At 42.4% G+C, this 19,776-nt stretch overlaps 1 protein-coding gene across 2 annotated transcripts; it reads left to right on the top strand.

The window, feature by feature from the left end:
• Positions 1-7,152: 7,152 nt before the first annotated feature.
• SLITRK4 (SLIT and NTRK like family member 4) lies at positions 7,153-12,880 on the top strand. 2 transcript variants are annotated; one of them, XM_068251010.1, is made up of 3 exons: positions 7,153-7,277; positions 7,739-8,475; positions 9,541-12,880. In XM_068251010.1, exon 3 carries the CDS (start codon positions 9,541-9,543, stop codon positions 12,088-12,090), a length of 2,550 nt encoding a protein of 849 aa, XP_068107111.1. In that variant the 5' UTR covers positions 7,153-7,277; positions 7,739-8,475; the 3' UTR covers positions 12,091-12,880. The 2 variants fall into 2 exon arrangements, with proteins under 2 accessions (XP_068107111.1, XP_068107112.1); XM_068251011.1 differs by lacking the exon at positions 7,153-7,277 and having other exon boundaries at positions 7,698-8,475.
• Positions 12,881-19,776: the final 6,896 nt, after the last annotated feature.

The raw sequence follows: 19,776 nt of genomic DNA, 5'->3' as shown, positions 1-19,776 counted from the left end.
ACTTCTAGTTACAATGTAGCAACACACTACTTCCTATAGGTACTTATTGTACACAAATAAGAAGTACTCAATGGGGACATCTTGTGACCAAATAGTAAAATTACACGTACTGACTTTAGGGAATATACATTTTTTAATATGTATGTCAAGAGGAAATATTATTATTAAACTATGGGCTAAAAATTAGTGATGGATGTAAAACTGAAAAAATGCATCTTTATTTAAAAATAAAATATTGTCACCATACATTATACTAGGGATATAATTTTAATGTTGCCATAAATGGGACAAATGGCCAAATAAAATGTGTAGATTTTAATTACAGTAGCATGTATTATTTTAAAACTATAATGGCTGAAAACTGAGAAATAATGAATTTTTCAATTTTTTTCTTATTATTCCCATTATAATGCATTTAGAATAAAATAATTCTTAGCATAATGTACCACCCAAAGAAAGCCTAATTGGTGGTGGAAAAAAACAGGTATAGATCATTTGTTGTGATAAGCAGTGATAAAGTTATCGGGGAATGAAAGGGAGGAGCGCTAAAATGTGAAAATTGCTCTTGTCCATAAGGTGAAAAATACCTGCTGGCTGAAATGGTTTAAGTGTACCTGAGATGGTACACTGAGTCTGATTTATACTGATACTGATGTATACATGATGTGGACCATGGTCTCCCTCACCATCCCCCCCTTCCTGGACACTCCGTTCTCTGATGAAATGCTCCAATAGTTTGGCCATTTGGCCAGTCGAGGTTATTTTGCACATGCATGGGCCGGCTGTGCACCAAGAATAGCTTTACCATCTCAATGATGGTGAACTCTGATTAAGGTGTACCTGAGGCAAAGCTTAGATGCAGATTCACATGATGACCCTAAGAAGAGGGAAGCCTCCCTAATGAGGCTTCCACTGATCCCCTTTGCCACTTGGGGACTATTCAAAGATTACGGACAAGAGCTTTTTGATAATCTGATTGGGGCTGCACTCCTCTCCAAGCACGAGCATGACCACACAGCACCTGCAAGTAAAGCCGTGTTTGTGCATTAAGCTGGAGCCACCCGTGCACAAGCGGCTCCGTACTACTTGGCAGGTGTTGCCATGCTCGGATGGCTGCAGCACAGCTATGCTCATGACAGGTGAAAAGCATGGCCATAATCATCTGGAGGGTATGCCAGTGGCAATGGGGGACCAGAGGACAGGGAGATAAGCCTCATTAGGATCCAGAGGCTTCCCTTTCCTTAGGTAAGTATGTTTTTCTGAACCTGAGCATTGGCTTGGGTTCCTTTAAGCCTATGAGAGCAGAAAGAGACTTGTGATCAGCAGTTAACACAAGCCACTCCCACTTATGCAGCTGACCCCCTGTTAACCACAGGTCAACTATAGCCGCAGTTTCTTTCAGTAAGAGGCAAGATATTCTCCAGTTCTTTCACTGGGCAATTCATTTTATTTTGTATTCATATAGCGCCAACATCTTCTGCAGGGCTTAACAGAGTATTTAAAGTATTGTAACTAACTGTCCCTCAGAGGAGCTCACAATCTAATCACTACCATACTCATATGTCCATTGTACTCTAAGGCCAATTTCATGGAAAGCCTATTAACTTATATGTATGTTTTGGGGATTTTGGAAGGAAACTCAGGCAGACACAGCCAGAACATACAAATTTTGTGCAGATAGTTCCCTGACTGGGAATCAAACTGGGGACCCAGTGCTGTAAGCATACATCCCAACTTTTTGAGATAAGAGGGACACTTAAGCCTCACCCCTAACCACACCCCCAACACTCCCCTAGTCATGCTTACAATACCATAAGAAAAATATGTTGTTTTATCATTTAAACCACACCTTTTTATCCTGGTTCATTTTCCTTAACATTTGAAAATAAGAAATACATCAATTTAAAGAGAGCCCGAGGTGGGCTCATAAAATAAAAAAAAAAGAATTATAATACCTGATCCGGGGGGCTGAGTGGATCACGTAGCAGTTAAAACAGCCGCACTCCACCCCTCCTGTGGGCCGCACTGGCCCACTTTCACTATCGTGACCTCTGGGTTTTGATGCTGGAAAGAGAGAGATCTCTCTTTCACAGCTTGTAGGGTGGCAGGGGGCATGGCCGGGGACAGAGAGCTGCCCAATGGCAGCTCTGGAAAGCCTGCAGGAACGCCTCTAGTGGGCATTTTGAGCAGGGAATCCCTCTCCTCTTTTTACCCTCCGAGATAGTGACAAATATTGTTGTTAATTTCAGGGGGCTATAGCGCGGCAGTGGGGGGTAGAAAGCAGCAGTGTGGGGACACAGAGGCATGTCATGATGCAGAGAACATGCCTCTTTGTCCCATCTGCCCCCCCCACGGAAGCGCCTCAGGTTCTCTTTAAAGGATAGGAATAAAGTTTAGAGTCAATTAAAGACATTTTTCAGTAGATAAAATACATATATTTACAAAGGTCCTGAAAAAGGGACAAATGAATAGGGATGGTTCCGCTTAGGAGAACTCATGGAGGAGCATGTGATCAGTTTGATCAGCTGATAGATTTGTAAGGTTCTGATTTGCTGGTCCTGATCATGTGTTAAACCAGGAAGTCATCACAGCAAATGAGGACCTTACAAATCTATCAGCTGATCAAACTGATCACATGCTTCTCCATGAGTTCTCCTAAGCAGGCGCCTTATGGGTCAGAGGCGGCACCCCGAATGTCCCCCTATATGTATAGAAAGAGCGGGGAATGCAAGTCATTCATCCCCGCCCGTCCGCTTTTGCAATTGCCGGGTCTGTCCTGCAGTTGGCAGCCACATAGTAAAATATATATGATATGTTCCCCCTCCCCGCCGTTGTCCCTGTCACCCCTCCTTCTAGCGCTACTCTTACCCTCCTGGCTCCTGCTCTGCAACTGTGGGGGGTCGTGGTGACACCCCCCTGGCTGTCAGTCACCCAGGGCGCCATGCCCCCCTGCGCCCAATGGTAGGAACGCCACTGCGTATTGGTGATATGGGGGAGGGGAGGAAAGGGTCTGCTTGTATTGGTGATGTGGGGTAGGGGAGGAAAGGGTCTGCTCGTGTTGGTGATGTGGGGGGAGGGGAGGAAAGGGTCTGCTCATATTGTTGATGTGGGGGAGGGGAGTAAAGGGTCTGCTCGTATTTGTGATGTGGGGGAGGGGAGGATGATGTGGGGGCTTTATGGGGGGGGTTGGGCCTGTGTTAGTGGTGTGGGATTGTTGGGGGTGGGGGGTCTACCTTTACCTTGTGTGGACATAGGGCTCGTTCACATCATACGGGCTTCCGTGCACATTTGAAAGCGTGTATGATGTGGTGACATGCAAGAACGGGTGAAGGGCATAGACAGCCCTTCTGCCATTCACATCATATGTGCTGCGCAGCAGTACGATGCGCTATGATGCGCTTGCGTTACTGCTGCATGCATTCTGCCTGCAATCGCAGAGCTGACCTATTCACTGTAATGAATGAGATCAGCAGCAGGTAGTGGCACAGATGGCATGTGATCATACGCGCTGCGTTCCAAAAACACAGCCATGCACCACATAGATGTGAAACTGGCCTTATTCCATAAGAAAATGGAATGTGATTTGGGGGTGTGGCCTGTGCTAAGGGGCGGAGTCTAGGGCGCCAGAACGTCTGTGCCTATAGGCTCCTGAGCTGTAAATCCGGCCCTGGGGCGATCCCTACAATCAGGTCACAAGAAGTTTTCAGTGTCGTATTTGTGATGTGGGGGAGGGGAGGAAACTTTACTGCAACTGTACATGCGCTTGTTGACAAGTAACACACTGAATGCCTTGCATTATGTTGAAAGATTTGTTGTACCATACTGCTAAAGCACCAATGACCACAGTACCATTATAATATGATTGAATTGTGTTACCAGTGGTGTAGCAATTAGGGATGCAGAGGTTGTGACTGCACTGGGGCCCCTAAACCAGAGGAGCCCACTAGGGGCCCTTCTTCACCCAATCTTATTAGCCTTGCATTGGTACTATGCTGGTCAACACCTCAATATGTGCGTTGAATCCTGATCAAACTTTTTCCTTACTCTAAATACACCTTTCTGACACTACAGCTGTCCTCGGTAGGTTATGGGGCTCCATATCAACAGAGTTCTTGGGGCCCCGTATTAAAACTCATACTTGCGCCCCAAGCTTCTTAAAGCACGTACACATGCTCAACCAAACTGCCTGATTGTCATCTAACTTTAGTCTGTTTTAGACTGTTAAACGACAATCAGACATATGCACATGTGCAAACGACTTGACAATTGACTGATAATAGGCTTTTTACATGATCCAACTGTCGATCTACTGACACAACTGTTGGTTTGATATCATGCAGTTGATGCATATGTACAAGTTGTTTGAACAACTTGGAAACAACTTGTACTTGTTTTGAATGTGTAGTCCGTCACTCCGCTTGCGTGCGCAGTATGTAAATGAGTGGGTTGTTTATCCGTCTGGACGTGTGGACATACAGGTCATGTGGTATGTCAGGTCGTGCGGTTCATCGGTTCGTGTGGGTGGTCATGTGGATGCTGTGCGCTAGTTGGACGTTTTGTCCATCAATATGCTATCAATATGATTCGATTATCTGACACAACATACCACAATGCCCCAGCATGAATGAGGCCTACAAGCCCAATCTGTGTCCTGACTGCTTACCTAAGAGCATGATGATCCTATTATAGAACTAATCTTGCATTGTTGCTGACATACAACACCTACAGCCCTGCTCATATAGGCCTCAATTCACTAAGCTTTATCAAACACTTTATCAAACGTTTGATCATTTACCTCATGGGTAAAATCTAATTTTGAATTCACTAAGTTGTTATATATTTATTGAACGTGTTATCGATAAAACATTCGATAAATATATAACACCTTAGTGAATTCAAAATTAGATGTTACCCATGAGGTAAATTATCAAACGTTTGATAAATTGTTTGATAAAGCTTAGTGAATTGAGGCCTAGTGTGCTGGTAACTCTTGCACCTGGTTTACTTCACTACGATTGATATATTAAAATTGTATCTATAAAAGCCCAGCCCAAAAGAGTAAAGCTTTGTACACACTTTCAATTATGACTGGCCAATCACTGATCAATTTTACCACCTCCATGTAGTATGAGGGCCAACATAGATTGAATATTATGAGCAGATTGTGTAGGGAAACCCTCCTACTACATGGAGGTGGTACAATTGGACATTGATTGGCCAATCATAATTGAAAGTGTGTACCAGGCTAAGGTCTGGTACACACATCTTATTTTTATTGTCCAATGATTGGCAAGTTTTACCACTTCCATGTAGCATACACAAAGAATACACAATCTGTTCATAGTATTCAAAATCTGTTGGTCTGTATTCTACATAGAGGCCAAAAATTAGTCAGTGATTGGCCAATCAAAATTGGACGAGTTTATGCACCCTTAAGCTGTCATGAAAAATATAAAGTGGTGCATACACATCCAGTTTTGATTGGACAATTACTGGCCAATTTTACCTCGTCCATGTAGTATGAGAGTTTTCCTACACAATCTGCTTAGTGTCCAAAATCTGTTGGCCATTATGTTACATCGAGGTGGTAAAAGTGGCCAATCAAAGTTGAAGGTGTGTACTAGGCTTTAAGCCTGGTACACACTTTTAATTATGACTGGCTAATCACTGCCCGATTTGACTACCTCTATATAGTATGAGGGTCAACAGATATTGGATACTATGAGCAGGTTGTGTAGGGAAAACCTCATACTACATGGAGGTGGTAACATTTGTCAGTGATTGGCCAATCATGACTGAAAGTGTGTATCGGGCTTTAGATACATATATAGGTGCCTGGGTTAGGATTTAAATAAACCTTTAGATTATAAACAAGAACAAACATTTTCGATGCATCTAAAAAGTACAATGACCATTCAAACAGTAACCTTTTTATGATTTCTTTTTTTCCATACAAAATTAAGGATATGTGAAGAATCAGATCTACAATATTTAATTCATATACAGGCATAGGTACAGCATCATTTACAGACCACAGTAGCCGTAGCAACTAAGTAGCTTAGAACAATCAGAAACATGACGTCAAGCCTGAGTGGTTGCTATGGGTTACAGCATTTTGCACAATACCTGTATTCCTGTATACTGTTATGTATATTTACTTCTTTATTGTTATTTTTTGTTACCTCAATATTATTTTACCAATGACATGTAACTAAAAAATAACTATATTTTGTAAATCACAGAACACAACAGCATACACATGAAAAAGAAAATACTTAGGTACACTGGAAAGAGAACAAGCAATTCATGCAATGTAAGCAATGGATTACCATCAATATGCCTTGCTAATCATCACCCCACTGTGAGGACTGCCTGTGGCACTGGGCTGATGGCTTATCTCTAAAAATCAGGCTCGTGCACCTTACTTCTTATTGCCTAGGCACAGAAAGCTGCTGCACAATGTCAGCATTCACAGGGGGGGGAAGGAGAGCTTGTTGCAGAGCTGGCAGCCTCCACTATCTAAATATTGCATCAATTCCTTTACATTAACACCCATGCCAAGAGTACAAGTGCTAAGGTGCCATTTTTTTGGCTTGGCTGGGATCACACCACGTATTACAGCATGAAGCATGCAGGCAAGGTGAAAGCTGAGCTCAGTAACAGTCTATTCAGGAGCATCATCATAGCAATGGGGGAAAGGGATCCCCAAATGTCTAAGCAGACCTTTCCTGCACATGGCTTCACTGCAGGTAATAATCTGCCCCCCTCCCCCTTCCCCACCACCACCTTGCAAAAAGCCCAAGCACAGCAGGGCAGCACCAGCCAAGCTCTTATATTTGATCCTAATAAACTCAGCAGCAGCATGTCATCGATAATGATTGATCTGAGCACTCTATCTTGATCTAGTGGATCTGCGCGTATGCAAGCTGCAGCTCTGCTTTTTTGGCAATAAGCATCCTCTACTAGTCTTCTTGAAGACTCACCCTTTTACTGGAATCCCAAATCACCTGCAGTTGCTGTATTATTATCTGTATTTATTTATTGAAAAACATTGATTGAAATGTGCTGAGGTTTTATTGCAGTGTGTATGTGTGTGAGTGTGTATGTGTGGTGTGTGTGTGTGTGAGACAGAGAGAGAGGCAGAGAGAGAGGGAGAGAGAGAGGAGGAGGGGGAGAAAGAGAAGCAGTGAGAGCCTGAGGAACACAGCGAAGTCCAGATCTCTTGGAGACAATCAGAAAATGCAGAACATTGCCATACATGCATCCAGATCCTAAAGGTAAGCAAACACACCTGGAATGGACGGAATCTGATGTTTGTTTGCCATATCCTTATTTGATACAGTGGAAAAAAAAATAAAAAAAAGCTTAGCATATTCTAGTTATACCCAATCATCAAAGCTGCAGAGAGCATCCTTTGCAAGTCACATTTCCTCAGGCAGGCTACAAAATCTTGCATCTCCATCAAGTGGACTTCTCATCCGTTCTGTGTGCTAATTATTCACTCCGTTATCTTCCTCTGCTGAATGGATGCAGATTCAAGAATTAAAACACAAAATCACATGTACTGAAGGAAAATGCACGGAGGGTGGGGTGGAGGGACTTGGCAAGCATTAAAATGATTAAGCTCTTGCATAGTTTAGGACAAGCTTCGTGCCTTTAGGAAAATGCCCCCTAAAATAGTTAGTGGCTGTTTCTTTCCTCTGTGCTAAGCTATGTGTTGCTGTTTTTTTTTCTCTAGGTCCGTGGCTGGAAAAAGGCATTGCTAATCCTAGTCAGTATCTAGAAGCTGAATGGTTACTTCATGGATTCTCTTTGTGACTGATCGCTGGAAAAGGGATCTGTCCTCCATCGGCAGCAAATGATCTCTCCCTCCATCCCTCCCCCCCTCCTCCCGTAACCACCAGACACATCCAGCAGCTATCTGACTAAAGAGACCCTCTTCCCGAGCCTGACATTAGCCACCAGCAAACATTATCCCTTGGAAACGCAGCTAACTAGGAGGCAAGAGGGTTTTTCCATACTGGGGGTCTCTTTGATGCAGCTCATACAATCCTCTTCAGCAATCCCCTGCCCTCCAATTTCACTGTGGACTCCCCCTTGCATCCCAGACACAGGAGCGACACAGCAACTTGGACCTGCCCCAGAGCCTCTCTCTCTAGCATCATCTGGCTCTGTGGGTACCACTTCATCTATTCGCTGCTACCTGTTTCTAATTAAGGATCGGCAGAGACTAGGAGAGGACAGACTCCTATATGCCTTCTTCTGTTACACTGGTAGAGAAAGGACACATTCAGCACCTAGTCTGCGTGATCTGTGCCCCGGGATCCCTATTTCACAGCCCCGGATCATTTTCTGGAGGAGATATCTGATTGAGGACAAGAGCACCCAGCAGGAGCAGAGACCATGCTGCGGCAAAGCATTGCAGTACTAATCAGTACTATCGCAAACCTCAGACATTTGCCACTGATATCATAGGTACTGCTGTCTAACACTAACCTGTCATTCTAACTAAGCTCTCTCTTCCTCTTTATTTCATTCTCTGTATGCCATCTCTCTGTCCATCTCTCTCTCTCGCATCGGTGCTGTGGTGTGGTGACAGCATGGGCTATGTGTGACACTGTGACTGTGTACTGGCTTAGTGGAGGCAGAGGTGACATTTAGCTGGTTGCTGTGGGCTAAAATTATGAACAGGTGAGATGCAGATATGTAGAATATGGTGGATTACTCTTGGAAGTTTAGGCAGCTAGTGGAGAGAAAATGCTTCTACGAGCTGTAGTGAATCAATGGAGTTTTTTTTTTCTATTTTTTAATCTGTAATCTGCATTCACTTGTTTGTATGGTTGGTGGCTGACCATAAAAGCAAAATAAATATTAGTTATATGGTGTTCTGATAATCTCTGTGACATATGTGTGTTATAAGTAGTGTACGTGTGTATGTATGTGTGTCTGTGTGTACATGCTCCCATGTACAAATGCACAAACATTTGCAAACACAAGCCCACTCAACACACACACAAAATATTGTGCTTTCTGTGACGTATTTGTATTAAAAACACAATCAGAATGTGTAATGCGTTCACATCCCAGTTGCTATACAGGGTAAATTGTACTGATCATAACATTTTTTCCTATCTGCATGAAGATGAAAGATCTAATATGATATCCCATACCTGTGCATATCTATGCCCACAGGTCATGCTAGTTATGTGACCAAGTGAAATAGAAAGATATGTTCAGATAACCAATGATGGCTATTGGCTAATTTATTCTGATGAAGCATACAGCTAAGATATAAAGATGCTAGGATATAAAGATACAATATAACCATAATCATATCATAAAAGCAATGATATTCTTTATATGAGCTACATAGAGCTCACAATTCTGTGTATACACACATTAACACACAAACTTACATACAAACATGTACACACAACATACCAATGTATAAACTGGTATACAGACGCTGAGTGCTGTTTTTATGCTATGGGACCTAAAATAAGCCATTAGTATTAAGACTGTTTCTTTCTGTTTGTTCAGATGATGTACACCAGCAGCCTGAGATCGTTCTGTCACTGCCTGAAGATGTTTGTGTGGCTTTTTCTGTTCCTTTGCACCCCAATCTCCTCTACAAACCCGGACTCAGAACTGACCCTGGAGATCTGCAGTGTCTGCTCGTGCCTGTCAGTAGAAAATGTGCTTTATGTCAACTGTGAAAAGGTGTCTGTTTACCGGCCAAACCAGCTCAAACCCCCTCCATCTAATTTCTACCACCTGAACTTTCAGAACAATCTCTTGATCATTTTGTACCCAAACACGTTCCTTAATTTCACCCATGCTGTGTCCCTGCAGCTGGGCAACAACAAACTGCAGAATATAGAGGGAGGAGCCTTCCAGGGGCTTAGTGCATTAAAACAGTTGCACTTGAACAACAATGAATTAAAGGTCCTGAGGGCTGACACTTTCCTGGGTATTGAGAACTTGGAGTATCTCCAGGCTGACTACAATTTAATCAAGTATATTGAGCGAGGAGCCTTCAATAAACTACACAAGCTGAAAGTCCTTATTCTAAATGACAATCTGATTTCTGCTCTTCCTGACAATATATTTAGGTTTGCCTCCTTAACTCATTTGGACATTAGAGGGAACAGAATCCAGAAGATGCCCTATATAGGTGTTTTGGAGCACATTGGGAGGGTGGTGGAGCTGCAGTTGGAAGATAATCCTTGGAATTGTACGTGCGATTTGTTGCCCCTGAAGGCTTGGCTGGAGAACATGCCATATAATATCTACATTGGAGAGGCTATTTGTGAAACACCAATTGACTTGTACGGAAGGTTATTAAAAGAGACAAACAAACAAGAATTATGCTCCATGGGAACAGGTAGTGATTTTGATGTAAGGATATTGCCTCCATCTGTGGAGACAACATTTACCACGCCTGGAGGGCACACTGGTCAAACTCCACAAAAGGCCACAAAGCCTCCTAAGACAACAAATTCTTCTAAGAACTCTGGAATAGTGTCTGGGAAATCTGTCTCTAATCACAATCTCAGCCAGATAGTGTCATTTCAAACCAGGGTTCCTCCTCTTTCTCCCTGCCCATCACCTTGTGTTTGTAAAACTCATCCTTCTGATTTGGGATTAAGTGTTAATTGTCAGGAAAGGAATATAGAGTCAATGGCTGAACTCTCACCTAAGTCCATAAATGCAAAGAAGCTGCATGTCAATGGGAATTACATCAAACAGGTGGAACAGGCTGATTTTTCTGAGTTTGAAGGTCTGGATCTGCTTCACTTAGGAAGCAATCAACTGACTACGATTCAAGGAAATGTATTTTGCAACCTTACAAACCTAAGGAGGCTTTATCTCAATGGAAACCAAATTGAACGCCTGAGCCCTGAGATATTTAATGGTTTGCACAACCTCCAGTACCTTTATCTGGAATACAATCTGATAAGAGAAATATTGGGGGGGACCTTTGACTCCATGCCAAATCTTCAGCTACTTTATTTAAATAACAATCTTTTGCGGAGCCTGCCAGCTTATATTTTTGCAGGTGTGCCGCTGGCTAGGCTGAATATAAGGAATAACCATTTCATGTATTTGCCTGTAAGTGGCGTTCTTGACCAGCTGAAATCACTAACACAGATTGATCTGGAAGGGAACCCATGGGACTGCACTTGTGATTTAGTAGCTCTGAAGCTTTGGCTGGAGAAGCTGAGTGAAGGTATTGTCATGAAAGAGGTCAGATGCGATACACCTGTGCAGTTTGCAAACATTGAGCTAAGATCACTGAAAAATGAGATTCTGTGTCCCAAGCTGGTAAACAAGCCACCCACGCAATACACCAGCCCAATTCCTGCTGTCACTTTCACAACCCCATTGGGTCCTATCAAAAGTCCACCTGGGGGACCAGTCCCACTGTCTATTTTAATACTTAGTATATTAGTAGTGCTTATATTAACTGTTTTTGTTGCTTTCTGCCTTCTTGTTTTTGTTCTGAGACGTAATAAAAAACCTACAGTAAAGCATGAAGGCATTGGGAACCAGGAGTGCAGTTCCATGCAGCTCCAGCTAAGAAAGCATGACCAGAAAGCCCTTAAGATGGATGGTATCTCTGCAGAAACCTTTTTTCCACAAACCATTGAACAAATGAGTAAGAGTCATACTTGTGGCATACAGGACCCTGAAATGGGATTTCCATTTACCGATCACCATGGGCAAAAAATGGTCCTCAGGAATATGACTGACAAAGATAAGGATCTATCACATGGGGATTCAAGAAAAAGACTTAGCACAATCGATGAACTGGATGAGTTCTTTCCAGGAAGAGACTCCAATTTATTTATTCAGAATTTTTTAGAAAGTAAAAAAGAATATAATAGCATAGGAGTCAGTGGCTTTGAGATACACTATCCAGAAAAGCTACAAGATAAAAAATGCAAGAAATCTTTAATAGGTGGGAACCACAGTAAAATTGTAGTAGAGCAGAGAAAGAGTGAATATTTTGAACTCAAAGCCAAACTTCAAGGCACACCTGATTACTTACAAGTCCTTGAAGAACAAACAGCACTCAGCAAAATGTAGGTATTTCAGACTAAACCATACTGGAGACAAAAATTCAGTGATGAAAAGTGCCTTGGTAGACTAAACTTCCAAATATTATCTATATATAGGCATAGATGCAGGTGATTTCACAAGAGTCCAGTTGCTTATGTTGCTTATGGTTGAAGAAATTCCTTTGTAGGTTCTCATTTTTTTCAGATCATCTCATTTCTGGACCTCTAGGATTGCACCAGACACTATTGCCAAAGGGAAACTTTATGACAAACAAAATTAACCTCAACACCAGAGGCATCTACTGTATATTTTGTACCCAAATGCAAACTTCTGTCGCCCTGTGATTGGTCATTGCAACAATTAAAATACAAGCAAAAACCTGTAGCCAAGGTTATCTCTCCACACTAAGTGTCTACTCCCAAATGGATAAAGCTGGAAGAAAGGTCTCCGTCTTTGTCTAAGCCTACACACTAAAAAAAAAACCTTAGGCAAGCAAAAAGCATGCAGAGGAACGTCTGTTTCTGTTAAACAGTCTGATTATCTTTAACTAGAGGAAAAAAAAGGAAGATCATGTCAAAATGTGCAAGTGCATAAACCCATGCGTTACAATTCTACAAAAAAAAATAAATTCAGTCACTTGAACCATCCTTGTCTACACCTTAAAATGGATATATATCACAATTATTTAACAAGATATTTTTTTTTCTGCAAAATGTGAATTGATTTAGGCTTATCTATAAAAAAAAAGAAGATAAACATATTGTTATTTGCAATCAGATAGGTTGCATTGATTTTCTTGATATGCTTGCTATGTGAGCGAGGGTTAAAGTATTTTTTTAAAATAGAAAACAAATTCATATCTATGAAATAATTTGTATACTAAATAGAAAATATATGTACTCCTTAATATGTATTTAAATGCCTGACTTGTTTCTGTGATCACAATGCATTAATCTTTAAAAAAAAAAAGGAAAAAAAAAAAAAAAAAGCTAAACATTGAGATACCAAACCGATACAGGAAATGATTGATGTATAACTGACTTGATATGATGTGATCAGGTACACAATAAAGGTTGTCCACATATATGCTTTTTTTGGATTCTAGAATTCTATTATGGTATGTTTTGAGCTATATATGTGCTATTACACACGTATCTATCTCAGCTTTTATGATGGTGTTGCCACAGTGGTTGGTACAAGATACACTTGTGTTACTTTTAACCCCGTATCTACGCAAATGATGAAAAGTGTATTGCATGGTTTAGCCAGATTCTGTACGAGTAATCTGTGAGCATTGCTTAGAGGAATGTAAAATTGCTTGTAAGTGTTCCTGGATTGGCACCTTGGTTTGACCTTTGCTGCAAAAAATTGCTTGACAATTAGAAAGTGTATTGTTTGGACAGATGGTTGCATTGCTGTACCATTTACTAAAAAAATTTAAATAAGAGAGGTTGCTGTAAGCATAGACCTAGAAGATGGTGCCTAAGCTGTGTTCTGGTACTGCAAAGGTAGAGTTTACAGATCAGTGCTGCATGATATATTCAGAATTGATCTCTTTCTGCAGAATATGATGAAGCAGTGCTAGCAAGGGCTCGCTATAAGTTTGTATGTATCACTGTCACTCTAACTGAACCGTATATCCTATATAATACCCTGACAGCATATTGGTATTTTAAAAGCATTCTTTCATTGTATTCATCTATGCTTGACATTCCAGATTTTTCCAGTAAACCAACAGTAAAACAGGTATTTAGGCTGCCATCTTTATTTTCATTTAAAGCAAACCTGTAGCGAAAATAAACATATGAGATGATGAAATTTATGTGTAGAGTACAGCTAAGAAATAGAATATTGGCAGCAAAGAAAAGAGTCTCATACTGTTTTCCAATACAGGAAGCGTTAAAAAAAACTTCAGTTGTTATCTATGCAAAAGAGCTTCTCTGAGCTATTTCACCCAACTTGGGTCGAATACAATCCTGTTTTCTGAAGCACTGAAACAGTCAAGAAACAGTGAAAGACAGCTTGAGATAAGGTATTATTGCAGGGGAGTTCAAAAGAGTAATTAGCTCTGCTCTGTTTTATAGCTTAAAATAGAGAGTGTGGTTTGTAAACTGCAAATACGACAGAATGATGCAATGTTATGTAAAAAAAAAGCTAAACTGAAGATAAAAGCATGAGACTCTTTTCTTTGCTACTAATGTTCAATTCATTATCCATACTACACATACAATTCATTATATCATAAGTTGTTTTTCTTTTGCTTCAGATTTGCTTTAACCACTTGAGGACCCACCCTTTACCCCCCCTTAAGGACCAGCGCTGGTTTAGGTGATCTGTGCTGGGTGGGCTGTGCAGCCCCCAGCACAGATCAAAGGGCACTCAGAGCGATCAGATCGCCCCCCTTTTTTTCCCCACTAGGGGGATGATGTGCAGGGGGGGTCTGATCGCTCCTCCTGGCTGGCATTTTGCGGGGGGGGGGCACCTCAAAGCCCCCCTCCGCGGCGAAATCCTCCCCCTCCCTCTCCTACCTGCTCCCCCGGGAGATCTGGGCTGCACAGGACGCTATCCGTCCTGTGCAGCCAGTGACAGGACGTCCCCTGTCACATGGAGGCGATCCCCGGCCGCTGATTGGCCGGGGATCGCCGATCTGCCTTACGGCGCTGCTGCGCAGCAGCGCCGTACAAATGTAAACAAAGCGGATTATTTCCGCTTGTGTTTACATCTAGCCTGCGAGCCGCCATCGGCGGCCCGCAGGCTATTCACGGAGCCCCCCGCCGTGAATTGACAGGAAGCAGCCGCTCGTACGAGCGGCTGCTTCCTGATTAATTAGGCTGCAGCTGGCGACGCAGTACTGCGTCGCTGGTCCTGCAGCTGCCACTTTGCCGACGCACGTTATGAGTGTGCGGTCGGCAAGTGGTTAAAGAGACTCTGTAACAAAATTTTCAGCCTTATTTCTTCTATCCTATAAGTTTCTATACCTGTTCTAATGTGGTCTGTGTTACTGCAGCCTCTTCTAGTTACACAGTGGCTGTGTTATCTCTGTTATATGATCTAATCTTCTCTCTTCTGTCGGCTCTGTCGGCTGAGGCTGGAATGTGTGGAATGTGCTGCACTGCTTGTCATTGGCAGAAGCTATACACACCCTCTCCAAGCTCTGTATGAGTCAGAGACTGAGCTACTCTCAAGCCTATCACACTCTAGTTAGAAGCCATGTCTTTTGTTTGTAAACATTGCCTAAAACTGGCAATTACAAGATAGGATTGCAGCAGGGAGTAGCAGAAACAGCACAGAGGGGCCCAGGAGAACATAATGAATAGAATGGTATGCTTTTTATTGTAAGAATTTTAGAGTACAGATTCTCTTTAAAGCGTTCCATTGGTTAAAGCTGATCCTCTTAAAGAGAGTCTGAAGCGAGAATAAATCTCGCTTCAGACCTCATAGTTAGCAGGGGCATGTGTGCCCCTGCTAAACTGCCGCTATCGCGCCGCTAAACGGGGGTCCCTTCACCCCCAAATCCCCTCGGTGCAGCGGTGGAGCACTTCCTGGTTGGGGCAGGGCTAACCGCCGCAGCCCTGCCCCACGCACGTCTGTCAGCGCGTATCTCCGCCTCTCCTCTGCCCCTTCCAGTCTTCCTTCACTGAGAGGGGTGGGGGAGAGGCGGCGATGCGCCGCTGATACACGCGACTGGAGGCAGGGCTGCAGCCGTTAGCCCTGCCTCCAGGAATGACCAAGTCTGCGACCAAGTCTTGCGGGGGTGGGTTTGGGGGTGAAGGGACCCCCGTTTAGCGGCGCAATAGCGGCGGTTTAGGAGGGGCACACATGCCCCTGCTAACTATGAGCTCAGAAGTGAGATTTATTCTCGCTTCAGAGTCTCTTTAAGGTAGCTACTAACCATACAATCAGATTAATAAAATCGATCCAATTTTTGGATTGATTTAATTAATCTAATTGGATTGCTTAGAAGATTTTTGTCCATTAACGGTCCCAAGCAATCATTTCCGATCATTCATATGAAGAATCAGTCAAAAATGATTGTTCGGCACATTGCATCATTAGAGGCCACCTTAACACTTTCTCATTTCTCACAGTCATAAACTTGAAGTACATTCGTAGAGAAAGATGGTAACCTTTGCATTTTTCTCACTGCAGTTCTCCTTTTATACTTGAGCAATTCTATATAAAGCAGAGATAAGATGGATGTCATGTCTGTTATTCAGGAAGGATTGTGCACACTAATGAAAAGTATCAACATGTGCTGAAGCATATTATGTTGCACCCACAATGTGTGTTTGTCTGTGCATTTAGGAAGGGCATAGGCAGAAGTACACAAAAGGAAACATTATGACCAACATCACGTCATGCATTTTCCTAGGTATTTTTGTGTACGTATGTTAAACAGTGCCTTGATCTGAAGAGGCCATTTTGTTGGATGTATACTGGGAGGGACTTATCTCCTTCCCACCATCTAAAGTACTGAACACCCATTATTTCTCTCCCTCCCTCCATGCTCACATAGAGGAAACTGCAAGGAGCCGTAATGGTCACATGACTACTGCTGCATCATAATAAATTGAACTTTTAATGAGTGTGTTTGGTAGTGTATTGAGAGTGTGATTGTTAGTATATTGAGAATGTGATTGGTAGCGTACTGAGAGTGTATTCGGTAGTGTATTGAGAGTATGAGTGGTAGTGTAATGGGAGTGTGACTGGTAGTATATTGGGAGTAGGAAAGACAATTGGAGTATTAAAGACTTTTGCTGGATTGGGGTTTTGAAAAAGGAGCCACCACCTGCATTTTGCTATGTTGACAAATCCGCATTGTCTATTCTGTAAATAGCCGATGCTCCTGCTCTTGCCAACTTTAGGTGATCTAAAAATTACTGTTTATTAACCTATTCTGTTAGAGAAATCATCAGGCAGTTTAGAGTAAAATATAGTGTGTGTGTGTGTGTGTGTGTGTGTGTGTGTCTCTGTGTGTGTGTGTGTGTGTCTCTGTGTGTGTGTGTGTGTGTGTGTCTCTGTGTGTGTGTGTGCGTCTCTGTGTGTGTGTGTGTGTGTGTGTCTCTGTGTGTGTGTGTGTGTGTGTGTGTGTGTGTGTGTGTGTCTCTGTGTGTGTGTGTGTGTCTGTGTGTGTGTGTGTGTGTGTGTGTTAGCATATGTATACTGTTCCACGTTAAATGCAGTGTTCTAAAATGCTGAGGGGGTGAGATGTGTGATAATTATAGGCCTTTTAAATGATGCAAACTGATAGGGAGTTGTATCTAGGAGACGGGGCTTGAATAAAATAATATCATTCTTCTATATGGCATACTTTTCTTGGAATGTCTGAGATAATTAGAGAATTTCCATCACCCGATGTAATGTATATTACACATTGATTGCTGCGAATTGTAAGCATGAATTAATGCTTTGCTTAGTTCTGCATGGGATAAACATAGATTTGAAAATCACAGAAGTCTAGCATTTGGCAGAAGGGTTTTTGATACACTACAATAGACCTTCATGCTCTTCTAAAACTCAATTAGCTCTTTAGCCAATAGAAACCAGTAATGGCTCTCTCCGTGGTAACAGAAGATACAACGGGGCATATTTACAAGCAAAACAATAAGAATACCACTACTGGATCATCCCTGCATATCACAGCACTACACATAATAATCCGATCTAATTCTAAGCACTAGTTCACACTGCAAGTCACATACTAGGATTTAGTAGTGCTTTACAGCAGTAACAAAATGCCAGGAAAATATACATTCCATTGTTCTCAGCCAGACTGGCTCACAGTACAAGCCAGGACTAACTGGCTTTTCCTAAACTCTAACTTCAGGTTTTTTTAGTGGCACTTTCTGGTGATGTGACCAGGGCCATTTCTGTCTATTTGTAGCCCCAGCAGGCACCTTTTGGGGTCCCTCAGTTGAATAGGGCAATGATTTCCAACATGAATTTGTTTTGCAGGCATTAATTGATTATATACAGAAATAAAATACACGTACACAAATAATACTTAGATAGATACACCTCACTGGCCCAAACTCACTGAAACCACATAAAAAAAACTTTACTTATTAGGCTGCTTTCACATGAGCAACTGACAGGTGGTGAACTTACCGCCTGTCATCTTCTCTCCTGCACCGACTGAGCGCTTGTTGCGCTCAGTACCGGCGCTAGATAGGCGGCCCTCCATGGAGACGGAGTTCAATTTAAATGCAGCTGTATTGCAGCGGTAGTAACACCATGGGCTTGATTCACAAAGTGGTGCTAACTGTTAGCACGCCTGTGAAAACCCCCTTAGTACGTCTTTATGCGCGTAAAACTTTTATGGGCACTGCACATTGCGCAGGGCGCTCCGTGCGAAGTGCCCATTAAAGCCTATGGGACTTAGCACGCGCATAGGACTTTGCACGCGCAAAACTTTACGCGCGGTGCTTAGCGCGCGATCTGATTGAGAAAACCAGTGCTAACCTACTTAGCACCCTGTTTAGCGCGCCTAAAGACTTTAGACGTGCTAAGTAGGTTAGCATCGCATAGTGAATCAATCCCCATGTGTTTCAAAAGTCTGCGGCCATGATAAGTTTCGACATGTCCCGGTCCTCTGCTGCCCGCTAACACCACCACATCTCAGTGCTTAAGACACGTGTGGTGTTACTACCAATTAAATCTGGCTGCATTTAAATTGCACCCAAAGTGCACTGGCGGGTGGAAGACAGGAGACTAAACTGCTCGACGAGATGAAAGAGGCCTGATTGTCATGATTGCCTCTTTGCTTTACTAATCAGCAGTGTCCATTTAGGTGTTAAAATAACCATCCACCTCTTTTTTTAAAGGGAACCTAAACTGAGGAGGAGATGGATTTTTCTTTTTAAAATAATACCAATTGCCTGACTCTCCTGGTGATCCTGTGTCTCTAATACTTTTAGCCACACCCCCTCAACAAGCATGCAGATCAGGTGGATTAGCTGCATGCTGGTTTCAGGTGTGTGACACAGTCACTACTGCAGCACATAGATCAGCAGGGTTGCCAGGCAACTGGTATTGCTTAACAGGAAACATCCATATCCCTCTCAGTTTAGGTTCCCTTTAAAGCACACCTGAACTGAGAGGGATATGGAGTCTGACATATTTATTTACTTTTAAATGCAGATTGCCTTGCTGTGCTACTGAGCCTCTGTCTCTAATACTCTCAGCCATAGAGCCTGAACAAGCATGCCAATGTTTCTGACTGAAGTCTGACTGGATTAGCCACATGCTTGTTTCCAGTGTGAGATTCAGACACTATTGCAGCTAAAGAGGTCAGCATGACTGCCAGGCAATTGATATTGTTTAAAAGTAAATACATGTTGTAACAACCAGATCCCTCTCAGCTCAGGTGCACTTTAAAGGATCTAGCCAGCAGTTGGGTATAGGAATTCCATAAAGCATAGTGTATAAAACCAGCCCTGGCTGTAACCTTAATAGAAGTCAAAAATGTGTTTCAGTGTTGGTGAAATCAAATAAATGCTAATCAGTACCAAAAACACTTGCTTTATCAGTGTTTTCATTGTGAGTGAGCCCTTAAAGCAAAACTATGGTTTGGGATAATATACAATTTAAAGCATGTCTCCTAACTCAGTACTGATTATATAGCTACTCAACATGCCTTTGACCCAAAATAATGTCCCAAATATCCCAAAGTAATATCATTTGACACCCTTCACCTCTAGGCCACATTCAGCT

The sequence above is a fragment of the Hyperolius riggenbachi genome, chromosome 8 (assembly GCF_040937935.1).
Source record: "Hyperolius riggenbachi isolate aHypRig1 chromosome 8, aHypRig1.pri, whole genome shotgun sequence".
In the NCBI taxonomy this organism is placed as follows: domain Eukaryota; kingdom Metazoa; phylum Chordata; class Amphibia; order Anura; family Hyperoliidae; genus Hyperolius; species Hyperolius riggenbachi.
This window is presented reverse-complemented; position numbering and strand designations above follow the sequence as displayed.

What these genes read in the sequence shown, in the direction of transcription:
- SLITRK4 (XM_068251010.1), top strand. Translation starts at nt 9,541, where the DNA reads ATGATGTACACCAGCAGCCTGAGATCGTTCTGTCACTGCCTGAAGATG.